Source organism: Elgaria multicarinata, chromosome 3 (assembly GCF_023053635.1).
Source record: "Elgaria multicarinata webbii isolate HBS135686 ecotype San Diego chromosome 3, rElgMul1.1.pri, whole genome shotgun sequence".
NCBI lineage: Eukaryota > Metazoa > Chordata > Lepidosauria > Squamata > Anguidae > Elgaria > Elgaria multicarinata.
Window position 1 is genome coordinate 120467842 of NC_086173.1, and position 22619 is coordinate 120490460.

Here is a 22619-nt window from a genome sequence, read left to right on the forward strand (position 1 = left end):
TAGTACCTACTCTTCACTTTGCTACAGTGTGTAGCAAGTAAGTTGCACTAGGACCCATACTGTACAAACGGAGGTGCCTCCTCCAACAAACTTAATTTCTCTTTTATGAAATGATACCAGTTCAGACAGCAATCCTATGGCCTCTAGACAGTGTCTGGGGTGCCATAGGATAGACAAGGTTCCTGGATCCAAGGTTGGAGAAAGGGTTCCAACCTCCGACCCAGGAATCTATGCTCCCCCTCCCTCCATAACTGGTGTGGAGAGAACTACGCAAAAGTGACCTTGGAAAGGGGGGAAAGTGCAGTTCTGTGGGAGGGGAGGGGAGGATACTGGGGAGGCCAGCCTAGAAGAATCCTCCGGCCTCCCCAGCCTCCTTCCCTCCTGCTTCACAGAGCCCCAGAAAAACAGGTGAAAAAGCCCATCTAACAAAAATGCCTCCATGCTCCTCCTACTCTGCATAGGATGCCAGTCAGCCTCCAAGTTTGGAGGCCAACGGGCGTCCCGACAGGATTGCACACTTCGTGTTTTAAAATACATGTTTGCACCATTAGATGGGTTGTGCTATTCAATTCACAGACATTCTAAGATGATCTAATTTTTTAAAAATGTACCTAAATTCTAATAATGAGAAAAATGCATGTTCAGAATGCTGGCTGACAAATGATGTGGCGTGAAGGGCAGTATTTGTGAAAGATCATCAGCTGCCATATCTCAGTACTAACCTCCATCCGCAACCCGGCCAAGTACATGCAAAGGGTTTTTCTCCTGTGTGCCTTCTCAGGTGGGCTTTCAAATGGCTGCTTTTTGTGTACATCTTGGTACATCCAGGGAAAGTACATTTGTGCATTTTAATGAGTTCTGCCGCAGGATTCTTTTGAAACTTTTGACCCATGATGACCCCAGCTTGGCCTTGGATTGTACCTCCTGGCCCAATAGGTTTGGCAGCTATTGGAACTGGGGCAATGCGGACAAATTTGGAAGATGAGTTCAAGTTGGAGGACTGGACAAGCTGTGGCACCAGCGCAAATGTCTGCCCTTGGATGTTGACCAGGAGCTGTGCAATTTTAATGTTCTCTTGCACTGGTCCTTGTGAACTAGGGCTCATGTCTGATGGTTGTTTAACTTGCACTGGTTGGATTTGGAGCATGACTGGAATCCCTCCATCAAGGGACACTGCTCCATTTGATGCATGGCTACTTTCCGTCATGCTGCCCGACTGTTCACTTTTACTATCTTTTAAACTAATACTGGGCACCGTGTGGTCTTTTTGCTGTATGGAAGCCACTGTGATCTGGCTACAAGCTCGCATGTCTTTGGTCTCACTTTTAGGCCCTTCCTTGAGATCGGTCTCCATGTTCTCTTCTAGAAACTCCTCTATCTCCTCAAGGGTGGGCTGGAATGGTCCAGAATCTTCCATCTCCACCATGAACTCCGGCATCCTGAAATGCTCCTCCTTCACAATGGGCTGAAGTCTCCTTTTGTCCCACCAAGAGGCATGGCCATTTCCTAAGGATGCCTGGGACAACAAGTAGTCCAAGATACTGTCCTGACTCTCGGCGCTCGATGAGCTCCCATAGCTCGAGCCAAGAACCTGGGAATCAGGGCTGGAACAAGAGCAAAAACTCGAAGAATCGCTGTCATCTTCAGACAATGGGGAGGGCAGCATTTGGTAGGACCTCCCCATTGCTGTCATGTCCCCAAAGTATCCGATCGAGGGCCGTGTGGATGAGAAAGATTCATCCGCAGGAAGCAAGTGATCCACCATTCCTGGATGAGCTCTTTATGCTTCTCCCACCAGCATGTACCAACAGAGCGAAAGCCTGAATATGGGAAACACAAACATTGACAGTCAGAAGTCAGGTTTAATCATTCATCTCAATGTGCTAAAACTACAAAGCTCTCTGTAACTTGGCTTAGAACCCTTGTCGAGTGCACATGTTGCTACATGTTTTGATCTTGTTGGTATCACCCAAGAGGATTTCTTGAGTGCTCAAAAGACTTTTCCGAGATTGCACCACATGCTTGCAAAAGAATTCTCTTGAAAATCCTTATGAAAAAAAAGTTTCACAACTAGGCGTTCATTAAATTTACAACAGCCTCTGTTCCAAAAAGATTGCTGGCTAGAAGAAAGATGTTGCCGTTCTGTGTCCTTTCGCTTCAGCATAGATCCTACAGCCAAAGCCAAAGGACATGGAGAGGGAAAATGATTGCAACTTTTCAGCATCCCAAACCTCCGAGTCAAATACAGTGTTTATTGCTGGACTGTAGGTTTCCATTGGCTTTATTTTTAACTTGCTCCCATATACAAATATAGGCTAATCAGTGTAATGCAAGGGCTCAAGTGTGACAGGAGCTAAAAATATTGGCTTGCCTTCAACAGCAAATACACTAGGAGGATTTTCCTCTCCAGATTAATGAACCAAGTTTCTAGGGCCATTATCTTCGGTGCTGCTCCTTATATGGCTTTGAATTCAGCTGGATTAGTCAATTGCCATACTTTGGAAAATACGATCCCATTTCTTTCCCTGTCCCCACCCCATGAAAAGAAAAAGATTATGGGCAAAAGATCCCTGTCAAACTGTGGCTCTGGCTTGCAACCCCTGGCATGTCCACAAGTCCACTGTGAAACTAGAGTGACTTCACTCTATATCCTTCTGCCTATCATTTCAGAATACGGCCTTGGGATGATCTATGCCACATGCCAGCTGCTAAATTTGGAAGACTCTTGCTCGTGTTGGCACCTCATTCTGCCTTTGCATTTTGAAGCATTGTGGTCAACCACATTGTGCTGGGCTCCGGCATCAATTTGCTCATCAGCTCAGGAGGAAGACCTGAAATTGTCACATCTATTAAAGCCCATTGGGAGTTGGTGGGGGGGGGGAGGGGGAAGTAGGTGTAAAATTTGCCACTCTTTTCAAGCAAAACTTGCACAGGGGGCATTGCAAAGCCTGCAGCTTGAACTTTCAGTTGTGAAAGTAAGAAGAACAGTGTTGGCCTACATTTATTTGTCCTGAGCATAGGGACTGACTGAAAACAGCTCTGTGACTATGTTTCAGAATACAACTTCTTCTCTGTGAAGGAACGCAGATTGACAAGCTTCCTCTACATCCAGTCAAGCCCCAAGAACTTCAGAAGAGGCCTTATTGGTTGTTCCACGACCAATAGAATAGAGCCGGGTAACAGCACGTAATCTTCTTAGTAGTGGCACCCACCCACCCTCTGGAACATTCTCTGACACATGGTCCAAAAGGCAGCAACAGTGCCTTTTTCAACAGTGCCCCTTGAAAAACTATTTCTTTGCAAAGACTTCCCCTGCCCTGTAAGGAACTGTGACATTGCACTGTTTCATTGTTGTCTTTGCTGTGTTGTTGTTAATTATTTATTTTATTCTGCTTTAATATTGTCTTTTATAGTGTATTACATATGCATTTTAGTGTGTATCACTTAGGGTTTTTATTAAATTAAGTCGTACAGAAGTATTATAAATCGAAATAAATAGAAATTGTGGAGGCAAGTTATTTGATCTCCATTCAAGAGAGAGGGAAGAGTTCTTTTGCTAAATGGCAAGGCATGTGTGTGGCCTAACACAAAGGAAATACCAAACACAAAGTCATTTTTAAGATGCTCCCCCACTGTTGCTACTACAACCAAATTGGCCTGGTTCAGACAACACGCTAAACCATGCTGCTTAACCACAAAATGGTTAAAGGAATGAATTTTTAATGCATTCCATTAACCATTTTGTGGTTAAGCAGCATGGTTTAGTGTGTTGCCAGGCCAATGTCACAAACTGTTCATCTTGTCCAGGGGGAAAAGATGTGTATTATCCTTGCCTAATCCACACTGCTTATTCTGTTTATTTCCTTCTCCCCCATCCGTAGCCATCTTTGTTTTGCTCCACTTCAGGAAACAAAATCCCATGCAGGCACGCTGAGGCTGATTTGGCAAGAGAGATTTTGCACAATGCCCCTCACATGCTCCATCAGCATCAGTCCATTAACATTCCACAGGAAGCCCGAATGAGTAAAAGTACATTTCTTCAAGATATGGCTTCCTGATTGAGGCAAGGCTGGGGATGTGGATAGTTAGTTCTGAAGAAAAGACACTTGTTGGCCTGCCAAGCGGCACGCTTTCCCCGGCGTACACACCAATGGCAGCCACATCTTCCCGTCAACTGACAACACTTATGAAATGCTCACATGTGCTGAATGGGGAGGAAGTTCAAGCAAAGGTTGGAGCGCATGTTGTGTGACCTTCACCCATCACCGTTTTTTGAGTAGTAAAAGTGATCCCTCACATATCTGAGTTATATGCCTAAAGACACAGAACACAAAATACCACCCTGGTGCTGCAAAGCTTTTCAGAGCAACCCTCTATGGGCTCATCTACACCAAGCAGGATATTCCACTATGAAACCGGTATGAAAGCGATATATAAAAGGCAGGAGCCACACAATTGCTTTATAGCGGTATTGAAGTGCACTTCAGGATCTACACTACTGCTTCATAGTGGTGCTGAAGTGCACTGACCACTGTTGGGGCCCATGACAGATCTACACCAAGGAGGATGTACCCTATTGCTTTTAAATTATATATTGTTTTAACTTGGATTATGGTTTAATTTGTTTTTAACTGTGTATCTTTATTGTTTTATACTGTATGTTTTTATCTGTACACCGCCCTGAGATCTTAGTGATATAGGGCGGGATATAAATATTTTAAATAAATAAATAAAATAAATAACACCATGAAAGTGGTATATGGTATGTGTCATGGGCCCCAACAATTTTCAGTGCACTTCAGTACTGCTATAAAGTAATAGTGTGGCTCCTGCTTTAATATAACGCTTTCATACTACTTTCATAGTACAATATCCTGCTTGGTGTAGATGAGCCCTATGTGTCTCCATTCAGACAGGTAATGTACGCAGGATTGCAGGCTTGATCAGTTTAATTGGCAGATTGCTCAACTCAAGCTTTAGTTGATTAATTAGCAGGGTTTGTTTCTCTTTAATCAGGGAGGCTGCAACTTAGGGACACATTTGTTTATTTGTTCAGGCTGTTTTGACACTGGTGTGTTAATGCAATAGGGAATAAAAAAAGAAATTATTAAAGGTGGCCTTCCTTTCTAACAATGAGTGCTTATTAAATTAAAAATGATCTCACCCTCCCTTTAATATGTCCCCAAAACCCACTCATATAAAAGTATTATAAATATACACATGAATGTACATTTAATCAATTCATTAGTGGATTAATCACACAACAGGCAGCTGATTATTCTTTTAATTCATAAATCTATCCCAGAATTTCATAGGGGAAAGGAAGGACAAATCTACTAAAGCAATGTGAATAGCCTATAAAAGAGCCATCTGGTATTTTCTTGCATTCTTGATTGTATAAAATGCAGATACAGCAACAGTTGTTGTAACTGGTAGAACTGCAATATGCTCACGTTTGGTTTCCCAATGCAGCGTCAGCAGGAGGCAGAAGGTTGTGCTGGAGACTGGAGTCCCATCCTATGCAATTCCAGAAGGCTCAGTTCTGTCCTCCATGCTTTTTACATATAGGTACATGAAACCAATGATAGAGATTTGGTATTAGGCAGTGGAGGCTGGTGGCTCCAATATCAGTGGGGTGTGAATCTGCCCTTGGTTTCAGTCAGAACTCCTTGGATAGCTCCTTTAGCAAAGCAGTCACATCCTTCAAATCTAAAGAGTATTCCTCCGCTATTTTCTCTGCAGTCCACATCTGTGGAGATGGGTGATGATTATTGAGAAGGGTCAAGACTTCAACTATTGAGATTTTGCCTTTGGGAAAAGTCTGAATATCTCAGGAGACTCAAATCACCTACTTTTGTAAGTCTGCATTCTTCCCGCTTAGATGGAAGACTTTCTCCTTTGCTTACGTACATGGGAATGCAAGCATAGACTTCCTTTAATAACGTGGGAAGATGGTCATCTTTTTCTTTGATATCTTCTCAGAGACTGGTAGAGTCGTCCTGTGCAGCTACAGTGGGGTAGCACGGGGTAGGCCTGGGCTTGGCTTTGGCGATCTCCTGGTGCGCTCGGTTCTCCAGGCTGAACTTGCTAAATACGTGGGTCACCCTGGTGCCCCTCATCCTGGCACACACCGGATGTGAGGGCGATCTTAATTGCCATGGTTGATTCAGCTCCTTTAGAGTTCTAACTAAACCTGGAGTGGATTCACTGCCCTACTGACTTCAGAGACACCAACCTTCACTGGTATAAGGTACCATTTGTCTGCGGATAACACTCTGCTCAATTTCTCTTTTTTCAGCAAAGCCAAGTGTGGTAATACAAGCCCTGATCAAGTAATCTGGGGCTAATGATAGACCAGATGAGGATGAACAAAGTGAAACTTATCCTAGCAGTTAATGCCGGGAGATTCCATCGATCTGGGTGTTGGCAGTTCTATGGTGCTGGGATTGGGGACACAACATTTATCTTGAAGGATCAGGTGAGCAGCCTGGAATGGAGGTGTCTGGGTCTGGCAGTACTCCTGGAATCCCAACTCAGGGCAACTGTGGCCAGCGGTACCTTTGAACAGTTTAGATTGATACATCAGTTGTATATCTGCTCCTAAAAACTGTAGCAACCTGGCCACAGTGATGTATGCGTTGGTAACCTCCGGGCCGGACTACTGTAACACACACTATGTGGGGCTAGGACCGAAAACTGTGAGAAACTTCAATTAATTCAAAATGTGACTGCCTGCCTAGAAGTGGGAGCAAACCCATTCACTTCTGAGCACAATCCAGACTAGTGTATGTCTTAAATCTAGGGCCCCCTAAATGAACCTTACCAGGTTACCAGAGACAGGAAGAAGGTCTGGATGATTTGCAGATCACCAGCAGTTGCATCCAATTTTACTTAATGTAGACCCATTGAAATGAATGGAGCTCAAATTACGCTAACAATGGAGAGAACCCATTTGATACAACCCCAAGGTTGTATTCCAAATGCCAATTGTTTCACAGCTATAATTTTTACAGTTAAATTAGACTGTTAGAATTCCTGATTTATTTATTACATTTATATACCGCCCAAGAGCTGAGGCTCTCTGGGTGGTGATCTCTAGTAACTCTGATGTGGATTTGTATTTCAGAATGCAGGTCATCCTAGGGGGTTCATACGATTCAGTAGTAATTGGTTCTACCCCTTGGGTACAAATTGATGGAACTCCGGCTCTAATAAAAAGCAAAGTAGATAGACAACTCTTCCCCACATCCCAAACATCCCTTTGGAAGGGCCCTGTTGTGAATTCCCCCCCCTTTTTAAGCTAGATTGATAGGAATGTGAATCTTCTCAGTAATAATAAAAAACCTCCTAATAGAATGCCCTCCCCAGAGATGCTGGTCTGCTCCCTTAAGAAAAAGTATTTTTTTAAAAAATACAAACTTTTATTCTGGCAAGGCTGTAGTAGGGGGAAGACAACATTTTAATTACCATTGGTTGTATGCTGCTCTGAATCCATTCTTAATGCCCTGATGTTTTTAGATTGCCATTTTAAACATTTAATGGTGCTTTATTGTGCGATTTCTGCATTACCATTTTAATATGATTATTAGCTGCTCTACAGGTATTGTTGAGCCTGTGGTGGAATATAACATTTCAAAATAATAAATACATTAAACAAATTATCCCCAGTTCAGTCCAGTTCTAACACTGCCCCTGTATCTGGAAGTAAGCACCAGTGAACTCAGTGGAACTTATTTCTGGGACATGCATAGGATTGTGCCGTAAGAGCTACTTCACAATTTACATAGCAGCCAACGTGCATCAGATTTCCATGGGACAACAGGGATCAGAAGTCTCCAAACATGCAGAGAGCACATGCTGGAGAACTATGGCCAATCACAGCTCTGGCATATGTTTGCTTTATATCTCTCTGTGTTAGTGCCTCACCTTTAGAATTTAGTGCCACCATCCAGCACAAGGTTAGGCACCCTTACGGTCAGGTTTAGTCAGAAAAAATAGTCCTAAAATTTCCAGCATGCCCCAGCCAGCATGAAGCTTACAGCACAATCCTATACATGTCTACTCAGAAGTAAGTCACATTGAATTCAAATAAGTGTCCGTGGGCTTGCAGTCTAAAAGCCATCAATATCAACAGATTGAAAACTCGGCTAACGTGGTGATGGATTTACGACCAATGTGTTTACCTCCAAAACGCTGGTGTATCCAGCCTTGCTGTGCAAAATGCCAGGACAAAACAGTATTTTAGGAGGGAAGTCTGTATTCCAGAAGTACAGAAAAAGAAGCATAGATGAATGGGTGGACAGAAAAATAATCGGAATCTCTCAGGCTGCAATCCTTTACCTACTTTCTTGGAAGTAAGCCCCACTGAACTCAATGGGATTTGCTTCTGGGTAGACAGGTACAGGAAGGTGGCTTCCAACCAGTGATAAGGATGATATTTAATTTCAGTGATTCCAGAAAATACAGCTCTTCCACCAGGATAAAGAGGAAAAGCAATAACATGGGAGGAATAACATGGGAGTCTCCAAATCATGAGCATGCTTTCTAATAACGGGCCAGCTGTTATTCATCTTACATTTCCATGCTCATATGGCACAAATCAGTGCTGTCTCATTGAAGAAACATGAACATGAGGCAAAGGCTTAAGGATCAGTAGACACATGTGACATCTTTTGCCACTTTCCTTGCCCTCACTGAAGCTAAGGGGAATTCTTGGCATTAAAGGAATGTGCATGATTAATCATTCTCCCTCTAGTTACCAAATCCTTTCTTTGACTTGAGATTCTCAAAGAAATATGTAATAACAATAAATAATGTTTCAGTTGTATGTGTGGGAGGGAGGAATCTGTATTTTCATTAAGTGAGGTCTGCTCCCAACAGTTTATCAATGAATAGTTTCCTTTCATCTGCAGCTGAAATGCAGCCAGCTCTGGGGTGAAGCACATCAACTATTTCACAGCACACGGTAGCGCCCCAAGCCTCTGCAGTAGCTTTCTTGCTAGAAATTAAAAAGGCAGGAAAAGTTCTACAAGTCAGCGTATTGCTGTATGTCAAAGTAAGCATTTAGAAGAGAGTGCAGAAAGCTCTGCAAAAATGGAGCTGCTTGTCGTTCGAGGAGATGTTTAGAGGGCTGCAGAGTGAGGGGTGCCTTGTCACCACTAACACTGTAAGCTTATTTGGTTTTTCTTTCTTTCTTTAGAAAAAGAAACCCTGTGGATATGCAGACAGTTCCTTTCTAGGGTTGCCAATACCTCTTTCATGCAAAACAATCCCACAAATCTATGTCCTGCCTACTACACAGATTGCACAAACAGAATGCGTAGATATACTTGCTTACATTGTGCATAAGCTGGATTGGAACATAGCAATATGTACCTACAAAGGCAATCCTTGCATCACCAGAATGCCACTGGAATGTTTATCGGAATGCCATGGCCCAGAAATTCCAAGAATCACTTTACATGCAGATGTCATTGTTTTCATAAGCGTACAAACCGGACCCAGTGTCGTCCAACAACCAGTGTTGTGTTTGTATGGATCAAGGAAAAATAAGTTCCAGTCTCTGCTTAACTGTAAAGCAGCCTGTCCCAACCAGGTGCCCTCCAGAATGTTTTGGACTACAACTCCCAGCACTCCTGACCATTGGCTATGCTAGCTGGGGCTGATGGGGTTTGAAGTCCAAAATGTCTAGCGTCTACTAGGTTGGGGAAGGCTGCTGTAGAGAATAGCCCTAGTTCCTGCCACTGATGACCCTGCTGGCCATGCTCACCACTAGTCATGAGTTAAGAATGGACCCAATGGATATACTGGTGTGAACACATAGAGTTCCTCCATGTGAGGGTAAATTCTGGACCAGTCAGGATTCCTCTGGTATGAAAGAGTCCTATGTGCGTACATCTTTACACACAGAGTGCCTGTTCTCACTATGGCTGAACACATGGCCAGTGGGGTGAGGGAAAGGCTAGCTGGCATTAGCATAGGGACATAGGAAGCGGCCTTATATTGAGTCAGACACTTGGTCCATCTAGCCCAGTATCGTTGACACTGATTGGCAGCGGCTCTCCAGGGTTTCAGCCAGCAGGAGTTTTTCCAGCCGTACCTAGAGATGGGACCTTCTATGGTGGTAGGGCACCATAGCAGGTGCCCTACCACTGAGCTGCAGTCCCTCCTGTAAACCCATACCCACACCCACATACTTATTGGGAGAATGTGTGCAGCTTGATTTCCAAGGTGAAGATCAACAGGAGCAGGACACAGATGTATTCACACACACACCAGTGTCCCTGAGCACAACGCTTGCCTTTTGACACTGCAAACTAATTTCCCCCTGAGATCAGCAACTAGATTGCTGCACTTAAAGACACTGCTGAACTGAGCCAAACTAGTCCTCCACGCTGGGTGGCTTAGCTCCTACTGATAAAAATTTCCTAGGGGTGGGGTGCGCAGTTGTGCATTTCCCTCTATGAACAGAGCACACAAGAAAAATAAATAAAAGCTCCTCTCTCCATACACACCCTGCCTTTTACAATGGCAGCCATTTTGCTGGTGGCTGTTATAATCATCATAAGATTTCATAGTTCTGCCTGCCGATGATGGTGAAGAATGGGAGCTGGACAGAGCCTCCAAAAGTGAAGATACACAATAGCCCAATTTTATTGACTGATTTATCACATTCTCCCCTCAAGGTAGCATTGTCCCATTACATCCTCACAACAACCCTGTAAGGTAGGCTGGCCTGAGAAACAGTGCCCAAGGCAACCCACTGAACTTCACGGCTGAGCAGAGATTTGAACTAGGACTGCCCGGTCCAAGTCCAACTTTCTGGACACCAAGCAGTCATTGTTCAGCTTTATTTAAACCTGCCAGTATTTGAACATTCAGAAGAGGTATATTTGCAACCTGATCATACGTTCTGTTGCGTACGCTGGGTCAACATAAAGGAATGTACCAAATGTGAATCATACAACACTTCATAATAATAACCACTCTTGACTGTCATCTGCTCTCAGGCTGTCGTAAAAATATGCTTGCTGTTAAGTGCTGCAAGAAAAGCTTCTTTCCAGTCTGCAGAGCGCATGATGGTACAGTTGTGCTACTTACTCATTTAAGAGAAAGGCACATTTGACAGTGTATAGCAATAGCTTCTGTATATTAATTCAGCCTCTGTTTTTACTGCATAATTATAAGCAGACATAACACCAATGCCATCTTCTTGAATCCTGCCAGCACTAGATTTCATTTCTAGACACTGGGCAAGTTTCTAGATCTCATGATTAGAGTGACTATTTAAGAGATCAACAGAACCCCAACAAAAGACTCCTAGAGAAGTTTCAATGAGAAGTTTCAATGAGAAGTTTCTGGAAAGCAAGACTTTATCTCTACCTGCAGCCACCATGGGACCTATTCTGCCTTCCTATTACACTATTTCACAATTAGACATTCAGAATGCAAAACCTTCCATGCTTGGTAGATCCCTGGCAATAAATGCAAAGGAGATTATTTTGGAAGTACTGATACAGGATCCAAAATGTGGTCTAGTGCGTTGTGTTTCACAGCTTTATTGAAATTTCTCCAGGAGTGGAGGAGGGGGAAGAAAAGGAGCGCCTTTTCTTATCCAACGTGAATTGGCTTTTTTTTTTTTTTTTAAATCCATTCTCCTTTGTTTTTGGAAGGAGGAAAACTTTGTTTACTGCAGTAATGGCCAAAGACTTTAATCCAGGGCTGTAGTTGGTGTACATTCCACATTGACATTCATGCTGGTCACACACATGCAGTCCCAAGCCTGTCTATGCTCATCTATCACAATGTAAATGGATAAAAGCTCTGGGATTCACTGCACTAGGCACTGGGGGAGGAATGGAGATGGAGGGGTACATTTCAGATCTCTGCAAGAATCAGGCTGCGGTTTAGCAGGGGGGCCTTTTTGGCTCCCTCTGAATAGCCAAGTGTGTTTAAAACCCAACCTCAGCTTCACAAGGCATTAAAGAGCCTGACTGAACACACAGTCTTACTAGTGGTGGATGATCTTCTCCACTCCCTCCCTTTGGCCTCTGAAGTTTGGAGTGACCGACAGTAACCCTGCAACCATCTCTCTCTCTCTCTCTCTCTCTCTCTCTCTCTCTCTCTCCTGCCTTCCTTCCTTCCTTCCAACATTACCACAACAGCTATAAAGCAAAGCACACAGCTGCCTCCTCCTGTTGCTGCTGTAGTTCCTTTCCCACCACGACCTCCCCCAAAACAGCCCCATCCAAAGCTGTGCAGGGGGGGAACAGTAAACATCCCCTCACCCTCCGCAGCAGAAAGTCCCTCCGTCCCTTCTCAAATATGTAAAATTCTGTCAGAACAGAGAAGCCCATCATCAAGGTGAGAAGCAAGAGGTTTAAATTACAGGAAGGTTCATCTGTTGAAAATGGGGAGGGAAAGACAGAGAGGCCTCCCAATTCCGACAGCAATTTAGAAATAGCACCGGGGGCCATTTCGCACATGATGTTTCCCCCTGCATGGGGTGTGCAAGGGCAAAACGTAAAGCCATAGGCTCACCGCCATGTGTGAAAAGTCACACGTGTGTGTGTGTTTGCCTTATGCTTGGAAACCACCACAACGACATGTGGCAAACGAAGCCCAAGATCTTCTCACGTGATGGTAGACACGCGATTCCCCAATGAACAGACACTCCCACTCCCACTCCCCCACGGCTACCCTCAGGATGGAGAAGACCAATATGTGAAACAGCCCTGTGCTTCCTAGCAAGCCTATGGAATATCTCTCCTCAAAGGCTTTGAAGAGAAAACTTAATAGGTATCCGTCCCAAAGGCAGGATTTTGGGCTGACTGTGTAAGATGAAACTACTTCCAACTGTCAATATTCAATGATTAGCTCCCCAAAGAGGAAATACAATGCCCTTTCAGTTATCAGCACTGGCATCAGATTGTACCAGCTTTCAAATCACACAGAATTCTTCAGATGAAAAGTTTTTCGTAGCTCAGCCTTCCCCAACCTGGTTGTCCCCGAACTGATTGGACAGCAACTCCCAAGATCCCCCAGACCGTGCTAGTTGGGAATAATGGGAGTTGTAGTCCAAACCCTCTTGGGGAAAGGCTATTGTAGCTTAAAAGCTGCCCTGCTATATTATACCACATAAATCAGTCCATTAAAAACTACACCATCCTTCTGCCAGTTTTGCAGCTGTTCTGCTCTCCTAGGTACTCGAGGGCACAACAAATTCCCAAACCGATCGCCATCTGCAATGCCCAGCCATTTCTCTCCAAGCCCACGTGTTTGTGTTTCACTCTATAAGGTAGCGCGAGGTGTGTGTGTGTGTGTGCGGGGTGGGGGCGGGGGGAAGCTTTCAAATAAACCAGAGCCACTTTTTCACCTGCTGGAAGGAATCAAGCCTGCAAATCCAAAGCGAGAGGCTGAAAAGCGAAGGGGGGCATCTCTCTACAGGAGCGGAGGACGGCGCAGACCTCGGATCCCCCTCCGGTGGCAAAGAGGAACAGGAAAATCTCACCTCGTGGCCGAAAATAGGAAGCGGGGAAGCACCTGCGTGTTTATCTGTGATTCAAAGGACGGCGATTGGGTCACCGCCACACACGCGCGGGGAGGCAGCGCGGAGCTTTTGCGCGGAGCGGGTGGAAGTCCTGAGCCGCCGCGGCCACCAGGCGGGCTCGGCTTTTAACATATGGTGGGAAATGACGTCTCGCTCCTTCCTCGGAAACTGGGTTCTCCAACAGGGGCAGGAGATCGGAATGCCTCGGAATGCCCAGGCACGGAGCGTGGCTTTCGCGGCGGCGGCGGGGGGGGGGGGGGGGAGGATCCGCAATAGGCTTTTCTGTTCCCCTTTTACCGCGCGTTGCCAACACGCGCACACCCCGTCCTGCCTCCACTGCTCGGAGCCGCGGCGGATCTGCTCCCGTCCTTCTCCGTTCCATGCACATTCCTAGAGTTCTGAATGCAACCTTCCCAGCAGAGGCGGCTAATCGGATCGGATCCGGGGTTTCTCGCCAGTGACCCTGGAGATATACAACCCACCGATCCGTAGCGCTGCTGCACACGCACGCAAGCAGAGGTTGACAGGTTCCGTTACGCGGGCAAGCGTCTTCTTCGCCTCGCGTTTCTCTCTCTCCCCCCTTCCCTCCACCCCCCCCTCACAAGCTTCCGTCTTGCAGGGGGGCCCCCGCCAAATTACCTTCTGAGACAGGATTGTATCGTTTGCTTCTTACCTGAACCTTTTTCTCTCTCTCAACCCCCGGGGCGAGGGTGAGTCTGGGGAGGGAGAAGAAAGCCCCCCCGCCAAAAGAAAAGAAAAAAAAGCGAAATCACGAAAAAAGATCCCAATAGGCAGCGGTTCCTCTTGACATTGAAAAAGAAAAAGGGGAAATAATAAGAAGAATAAATAATCAGGGGTACTTTAGGACCTCAACAATTCCCCCAAGAAGATGACTGACTGGGTGGCCGGTGTTGTCCTTGAGCAACGCCTCGAGGCAAAAGGGGTCCCGATGGGCGCCTAGCAATAGGGCTGGTGATGTGTCCTTTAGCTCTCCTAGCATAGTACTATATCCCCATCACATGACTGCCAGGGAGGTTGTCACAGTAAAAGCAGGGGAAGGCTTGAAGGAGGCTCGACCCAAAGTGGCCACCTGATTGGCCAAGGAAAAGTCAGGGGGCTGGCCTAAGGATTTGTCGTCAATGGAAGCATCTGGCATGCTGGTCGCTCGCTCTCCCCCCCCCCCTTCCCCTCCTTGTTTGGCTTCTTCGTTCTGCTTACTCTGTCTCTGAGCCATGGCAGAAAGCATCATGTAAACGCGAGGTAGAAACCTCTCAGGCATATATTTAGAAGATTGTTCTTCACTTGGAAGAAACCCCGTGGACAAATTGCTCCTCTTGGCTGTAGCTTGTCATTTGATGGTTTGGCTTTCCAGGCTGGTGCCTGGAACCACAAGTAGATAGATCCTTCTTTGAAAGGCACAAAGATGGGCAAAGCAGATCACTTTTATGAAGACCTGATAGATTGTTCTTTCTTCTCCTTTTTCTTCAATCCTGTGCTTGTTTCTCTCCTTGGTTTCTGATCAACGTGAGTCCATAGCCAGCAGGGGTGGGCAACTTGTGGATTTTGTGTGCAATCCTTTGCATGTTTAGATGGGGGGCGGGGGAGTCCTACAAGTCCTGGTATTCCCCAGATAAAGCAATTTGAAAACGTTTTGAAAACTGTACATGCAGTGCGTCCTGGGCCCCAACAGTTGTCAAAACTGTTATAAAGCGCTTTAAAGCAGTAGTGTAGATCCTGCCCAGGATTGCATCCTTAAGGTGTTTTGTCATACATATAAATATTGTAAATAATAACTTTCATCAGCCCTAGCCAACACAGGCAATGGTGAAGAATCATGGGAGTTGTAGCCCTCCCCCCCCCAAAAAAAATTGGAGAGCCACCACTTACACACAGCCACCACTTATACACAGACAAAGTGTTTATTGCACCATCCCCCTGCCTTATTCATGGAATTTGTCATCTTCCATTTGTAGTCCTTCCCCATTTTCCCACCAGTTCTTCTGTCTTTTTCCCCCTCCAGGAAGCATCCCCCAGTTATTTACTTTCAATTTATAAGCCCTTTAATCTCTGGATTCCTCCCAGTGAAGCTTTCATTATGCCACAGCCCTGCCTCATCCATGTAATTTTATGGGGTGATGCAGCCTAGGTCATCTTCCACTTGTAAGCCCTCCAGTGTTTTCCCACTGATTCTTCTACGGGGTTTTTTTTAATGCGGAAAATTAAGGCCACAATCCTATCCAGATGCCCATCACTCAGTCAGAGGCTATGCAGAGGCTATGCGGAGCAGGATAAGTACAGAGGCGATCTTTACCTCTGAGCTTCTCCCATCATGCATTTTTGCTAGACAGGCATTTTCCCCATCTAACTAAGGCTCTGCTGAGGGGGAAGGAAGGAGGCTGGAGAGGGCTGGGGAAAGCTTGTATCCCCACTTCCCTAGTCTTCTTCCTTCCCTGCCCACAGAGCTGCCCCCTTTCCCTCATCTCCAAGGTTGCCTTTGTGAGCTTGTAGAGGCAGCCACTGCAGTTCTCTCTGCACTGGCAGAGAGGGGGAGGGGAGGGGAGTTTGGACTCCTGGATCTGAGATCAAGTGTCTCTGACCTCGGATCCAGGAATACGAAGAATCCTATGCTCCCCCTCCCCTGACACTGTCTAGGGACCATAGGATTGTGCTCCCTGGAGATAAAGATGCACACAACACCTTTTGATTGATGGTGCTAGGAGCCCTCTGTCTGGAAGCACATTGCTCCCCTCCCCATAAAACATAATGCTGGAACTCCATGCTGCTTTAAAAATAAACACACCACACAAAACAAAACTAATGCTACCATTAAACATAACAAAAAGGAGCAGATTCATTTTTATTGCTTACTCAAGAGTAATTGGCTACTGGTAGTAATAACTGTAGCGTCATTGCCCAAGCCTTAGTCATTTTAGGGTAGTTAGATCCCCCATGTGCAGTCTGTGAAATGCTCTGGAAAGGGCTGCTATTTGGAAATGATGCAAGAAGAATGCAAGATTAACTCATACTTGGTGGTTACAAGCAAACTGGGCTATGGCCTGAATGAAAGCATTTCAGTGTTATCAAAGGAAGAGTGCATGCCAAAATTTGGGACATAGAGATTGTTTTAGTTGAAGCATAACACATAGTGCTGTGGGAGAGAGGTGGAGCGGGGAGGCTAAGAAATGGTGCACAGCTCCCACGGTAAGAGTTTAGCAGAACCATTTAATCTCATGGCGTTGGTCAAAAGTATTTTTAAGATATGGGTCCCAATCCAACTAAAGAAGTTGTGACTGTGTAGTCCTATAGGTCTTTACTCAGAAGTAAATTCTACACACAGTAAACACTGAGCATATTTATTCAGCAGTAAATCTCATTCTTTCAATGCAGATTTTACCCTTATCAAGTGTGGTTAGGGTTACAGCCTAAGAGATAAATTGCACATAGTTCGCTATTTCATGGCAGGGGTGGGTGGGGGGGGTGGGTAGTATTTTAAAATAGCCCTGTGGTTGGGGGGATCAGGACCATGGCGTACAACAGAGTGAAGCCAGATCTACACCAAGCAGGATATTGCACTATGAAAGCAGTATGGAAGCAGTATATAAAGAGGCAGGAGCCACACTACTGCTTTATAGCAGTATTGAAGTGCACTGACAACTGTTGGGGCCCAATGACACATACCATATACCACTTTCATACTGCTATATCCTACTTGGTATGGCGCCTGCCTCTTATATACAATATTAATACCACTTTGATAGTGCTATGTCCTGCCTGTTGTGGCTCCTGACTTTTATAAACCACTTTCATACCACTTTCATAGTGCTATATCCTGTTACTTTTTTCCTATCTGTTGCAGTCCCAATGAAAATTGCCTCCTTAAAACTGCAATGACCTTCCCTCCCGAGACGAATTACAGCTTTGGGGGGGGGGGGGTGTCATTTTTGTGGGGGTTGCAGAGTGGGGAAGATTAACAACCTTGTCCTACACACGATTCTCCTGATGCAGATGACCCCCTCCACCCAGCGATTTTAAAAGAAAAAAACACTGCATTGTTGTTGTGTTGTTGTTGTTGTTGTTGTTTATTACATTTATATACCGCCCCATAGCTGAAGCTCTCTGGGCAGTTTACAAAGATTAAAACACTGAACATTAAAAACCGATATACAATGTGTTTGGCATAGCTCACAACAGTTATAACTTGGTATATTATAACTCGGCCCCTGGAATGTGGGAGAAATCTGCAATTCATTCAGACGGATTCAGATTCCTATGAATCCAACCTGTGCATCCTGCGGTGGACTGGCTTTTTCTGACTCATGCAGACGTGTGAACCATAAATTTATTTTTACTTTGTGTGTGTGTGTGCGTGTTGCAGGAGGAGGAGATTTGCACTAATTCACATTAGCATCAATTTGCATTAACTAATGAACATTTACCAATGTGCATTAGTGCATTTGTGTGAGTGCACAAGTGCAAACTAGCGTTAATGCAGATTAGCATGAGTAGAACGAAATTCGATATATATTTTTTTAAAAAAATCTGACTCTGTCAATGAGCAGACGAAGAAAAGAAAGATACCTGACAATCCACAAAACACAATCAGAATAGATTTTGCCAAATTTGTGCATCCCTACTTGGCTCTTTGTCCAACCGAAAGCAAAAGAATATACGCTATTCAGATTGTTCAATATGTGCCAAACTAGCCATGACAACCACACGAGTGCCCCTTTGCATGCTTGTTATTTGTTTATTCAGTTGCAAGCAAGGTGGAAAGAAGAGAACGATCAGGAGTGGGGGATCAGTACTAGGGTGACCATATGGAAAGGAGGACAGGGCTCCTCGTTAACAGTTGTATAGAAAAGGGAATTTCAGTCGGTGTCATTTTTCTGCATGCAGCACCTGGTGAAATTCCCTCTTCATCACAACAGTGAGAGCTGCAGGAGCCCTGCCTTCTTGACCAGATACAAAAGAGGGCAGGGCTCCTACAGCTTCAACTGTTGTGATGAAGAGGGGATTTCACCAGGTGTTGCATGCATAAAAATGACACCTCCTAAAATTCCCTTTTCTATAAACTGTTAAAGATACAGGATCTGTCCTCCTTTCCATATGGTCACCCTAATCAGTACCACACCCATCACTGTGATCCTGATTCACATACGCAAACAGTTGTTATTTACGCGGATACTAATGGCAGCTTTTCTTCTAGGGCAAATAGCAATTATGGGTGGTCCCAATCCAAATTGGGACCACAGTGGCACAAAGGGTTAAATAACCCCCTCTCTTCTTACATGGCTTTTTAAATTTTTTTATCTGTATCTGTATCTCTGCAGCTGTGCAGATACAGATAATTAAAATAAAAAGAAATGGGGGGAAGGAACGGGCAGCCAGAGGGAATAGAGGAGAGGTGGTTCGCCCCGTTCCTCTCCTCCCCCCCCCCCGTTCTTTTTTTTACTTTTAAAGAGTGGGAAAGTTTGCACTTGCGTTCCTTCCCGTGTAGATGCTGGGAAGTAACACAAGTGCAGGAGCAAGGTGCCTCGCAGCACCAAGGCACCGCCATAAAGATGGGGGCAGGGACTGGTCAATTTACATTGGACTATTTATTTATTTATTTATTTATTACATTTCTATACCGCCCAATAGCCGGAGCTCTCTGGGCGGTTCACAGACTAGTACTTTTCCATTTGCACTGGCTGCCAATCCATTTTTGGATCCAATTCAAAGTGCTGATATTAACAGTCAAAGCCCCAAATGACTCTGGACCAGGTTACCTGAAGGATCATCCTTGCCAATATACAGCTGCCAGGACTCTAAGTTTCTCTACAGCAGTCCTTCTCCAGGAGCCCCCGCCAAAGGAAGTGAGGTGGGTGGTTACTAAGAAGAGGGCCTTTTCTGTTATGGCACCCCAGTTATGGAACAAGTTTCCCATCTATGCTTGCCTGGTACCTGTGTTGTACTCTGTTTTCCCAGGCATTTAAGTCTTTCCATTTCTATTGTTTTAAATATGTTACTGTGTTTTAAATCTTTGCACCCCTGCTAGGTTTTATTCGGTTATTTTTATTTCATACCGTAGTTTTAAACTTGTGTACTATATTTTATCACGTTGCATTTTATGGTTTCAATTGCTGTGAACTGCCCAGAAAACTTCAGCTGTTTGGCAGTATAGCAATGGAGTAAATAGATAAATAATAAAGTCATATGACATTGTCAATGTTATGACAAGGCTGGCTTGATGCCCAAAGCTATCCCATATTTTCCTCACAGGGAGCTTATTAGGACAAAGTTACATGAATTATTTGTTTCTGAAAGTGTCAGCAGAGCCCAGCATCCAGACTGGTGACCCATTCAAAGATCAGACAACTTGGCTCCACCTATTGTGATCCCATTGACTCCGCCTACTGTTAGCTGCCCTACCCTCCGTCCCACCAGCCCCAATGGGCACCAGCTGCCATTGATTGATTAACAACCGTTAATGAGGTCCCCATTGCAGACAGAAATGCTCTGTGTCATCATCTGCACTCTGTAAGGAGTAATGCTGGCACTGCATCATCTCACACCACCCTGTCTCTGATTGAAAACATACAGCTTGTTCCAGGATCCTTCCTCGTCCCTGAGTCTTCCTACACACTGGACTAGCCAGTACAGACAAAACATAAGACCGATTGCACACACTACAAATCCAGCAAAGGAAATTACAGTTGATGATTCACTTCTTGTGAATCACTCATGTCACAAAAAGGACAGGACCCTTAAGTCAGAAGTTTCCTAACGTTTTTCTTTTTATATCCCATCTCTTCTTTTTAGAAAGGACCCGTGGAATTTCCCTTTCCCTGTCCTTCCTAATATACAAAATCTAAATTTGCAGTGTACATTAGGGCTGTGCACAGCGCTCCTCACTGACCTCAGAGCCTCTGAAATGGCCCTGATTCAACGTGGGGTGCTTTAGGGCTGGGCCTCCTTGCTTCAGAACTGACTCCGAAGTGAGGTTCGTCATCCAAAATAGGCCATCTCTTGTGGGTTCCTGGGTGCAAGTTGTGCGACCATGCAGAAGGTACCCAGGAAAGCCAGTCACCTCCACTCACCCCCTTCCTCCACGTTCCCCCAAACCCAGAGCCGCCACCCATGCGACTTACCTTAGCTGTCAGTCCTTTTCCATTAGAGCTGCGATTTAAAAGTAAAATGGAGGCTCTGTCATTTTCATAGACCTACCAATGGAAACTATAGAAATGGCCCTTTACGGCCGCCTTAGTTTGCAACCGCAGATCTATGAAAATGTCAGAGCCCCCATCTAATTTTTAAATCTCAGCTCTAACAGAGGAGGATGGATGGCAAAGGGAAGTACTGCGGGCAGTGGTTCCAGGTTCGAGGGTGAGGAGGGGGAAAAAGTGTAACCCAAAGGACTCACATTTGGCCTTGGGCTGGCTTTCCCGTATGAGCAGGCAGGTGTGGGGAGTGGCCCACTACCACCCCAATGGTGCTTCAGACCTGATCTGCTTCACCTCGGGGTGCCTCGCACCAACCTTGTACCACCTTGTATTAGGCTTGAGGTGGGCCAAATTGGCCCACCTTGGCTCGGATTCGGAGATTGGCCCGAGGCAGTGCACAGCCCTAGTGTACATTGCCAACCAGTCATAATCAAACCTAAAATAAAGCCCTAAACTGCTTGAGCTGAGTGACCTGTAGCAGGGTTGCCATGTGTCCTACTTTACGGAGGTTAGTCCTCTACTTGAAGGTGACCTCTATTTGAAGCACAGTCCAGTCCAGGTCTGATTCAAAGATAAAGAATTATAAGTAGTGCGGTGCTGAAAATTTATCCCAAGAAAATTTCAACCATTCTCATTCAATTTGATATTTTAAAAAATTGCTTATGAAAAGAATTTCAAAGGAGAAGAAATTTCGGAGAAATTTGCATGGGTTGGGTTCAGAGTTTGTGTGCTTACCTTACTTATGAGGTGGTTGAGGAGTGTGTGTGTGTGTGTGTGTGTGTGTGTGTGAATGCCCTGCCTTTCATTGTACAATCACTTCTCTGACAGTCTGTAACCTCCTTGGCTTCCCGCACTTCCCATCCAGGGAGACGGCATCATGAGTTATTCCTTTCATGGGGCCTTTTCAGATCAGCAAGTGCAGGCAGCCTGGGAGATTGTAGAGCAATGGTTGAGATGTGTAATAGAAAGAAAAATAGAGACAGTCCCTTCAGCCACCTCACAGTGATTAGTTAGGGTTAAAGACACCACCAACTCACATTCAAAATAAAATATAAACTGCCCTGAGAATGAGGCAGAAAAATGGAAGCCCCTTTCACGGAGAAGGAAAACTTTCAAAAATTCCTGAGATTTTTCTTTTCCTACCTCTGAGAAATAAAAGGTCACTTTTCAGAAGGTCTGCCACATTTTCTTCACCATTGTTTTTTGTGGTGGCTGCATTCCCTCCCTGAATATTATGGAGGATGCAAAATGGGGCCAGGCTGCTGACACAGTTGCTGCTGTTGCTGCTTACAGTGTGGCGGGGAACACTTGGGGGTGGGGGGGAGAAACAAACAAGCTGTTCTAAAACCAGTACCAATGGTGATGCCTACCTGTGAGAAATTGTTGGAGAATTTCTGCTCCCCCTGGAGAAATTCAGTGAAATTGTCCCCCTCAATTTCTCTACCCACAAAGAGGGTGGAGAATTTTGAGAGGCCCCTTGCGCCCAGCTCTAATTAGAGGAAAACTGAAATTGACCATCAACAGTTAGTATCCAGCAAGCAGATCAAAAAGGCAGAGAGGTCACACTCTTCCCCATTATGATGTGATGTATTGTGTTTCCATTTAAATTATACCCATTATTAACTGGCCACCCACTCAGATCATAGGTCTTCTGCATCTTCTTCCACCTTCACAGGTGAAGCTGGTTGGGAGGGAAACATTTGGGAACCATCCTTATAGTAGGACTAAGGAAGTGGAACAACCTGTCCCAGGAGATCCACTCTGATACTGCCTCGATTATATTTAGGTGTCCCCTGAAAACTGTTATTATATCAACAGGCTTTTGACTGATGTTATTTTATCCACCAACTTGTCCATTTGTTTATTTA

The 22619-nt window shown here is 45.0% G+C and overlaps 1 protein-coding gene across 1 annotated transcript in view; it reads right to left on the bottom strand.

The window, feature by feature from the left end:
* KLF15 (KLF transcription factor 15) overlaps positions 1-14545 on the bottom strand; it is a 28146-nt gene extending 13601 nt beyond the window's left edge. Inside the window, exons 1-2 of the mRNA XM_063121384.1 lie at positions 14223-14545; positions 723-1820 (exon numbers count right to left, since the gene is read on the bottom strand). Coding sequence (XP_062977454.1) covers positions 723-1765 — 1043 coding nt within the window. The 5' untranslated portion in view covers positions 1766-1820; positions 14223-14545. The remainder of the gene's footprint in view (positions 1-722; positions 1821-14222) is intronic.
* Positions 14546-22619: the final 8074 nt, after the last annotated feature.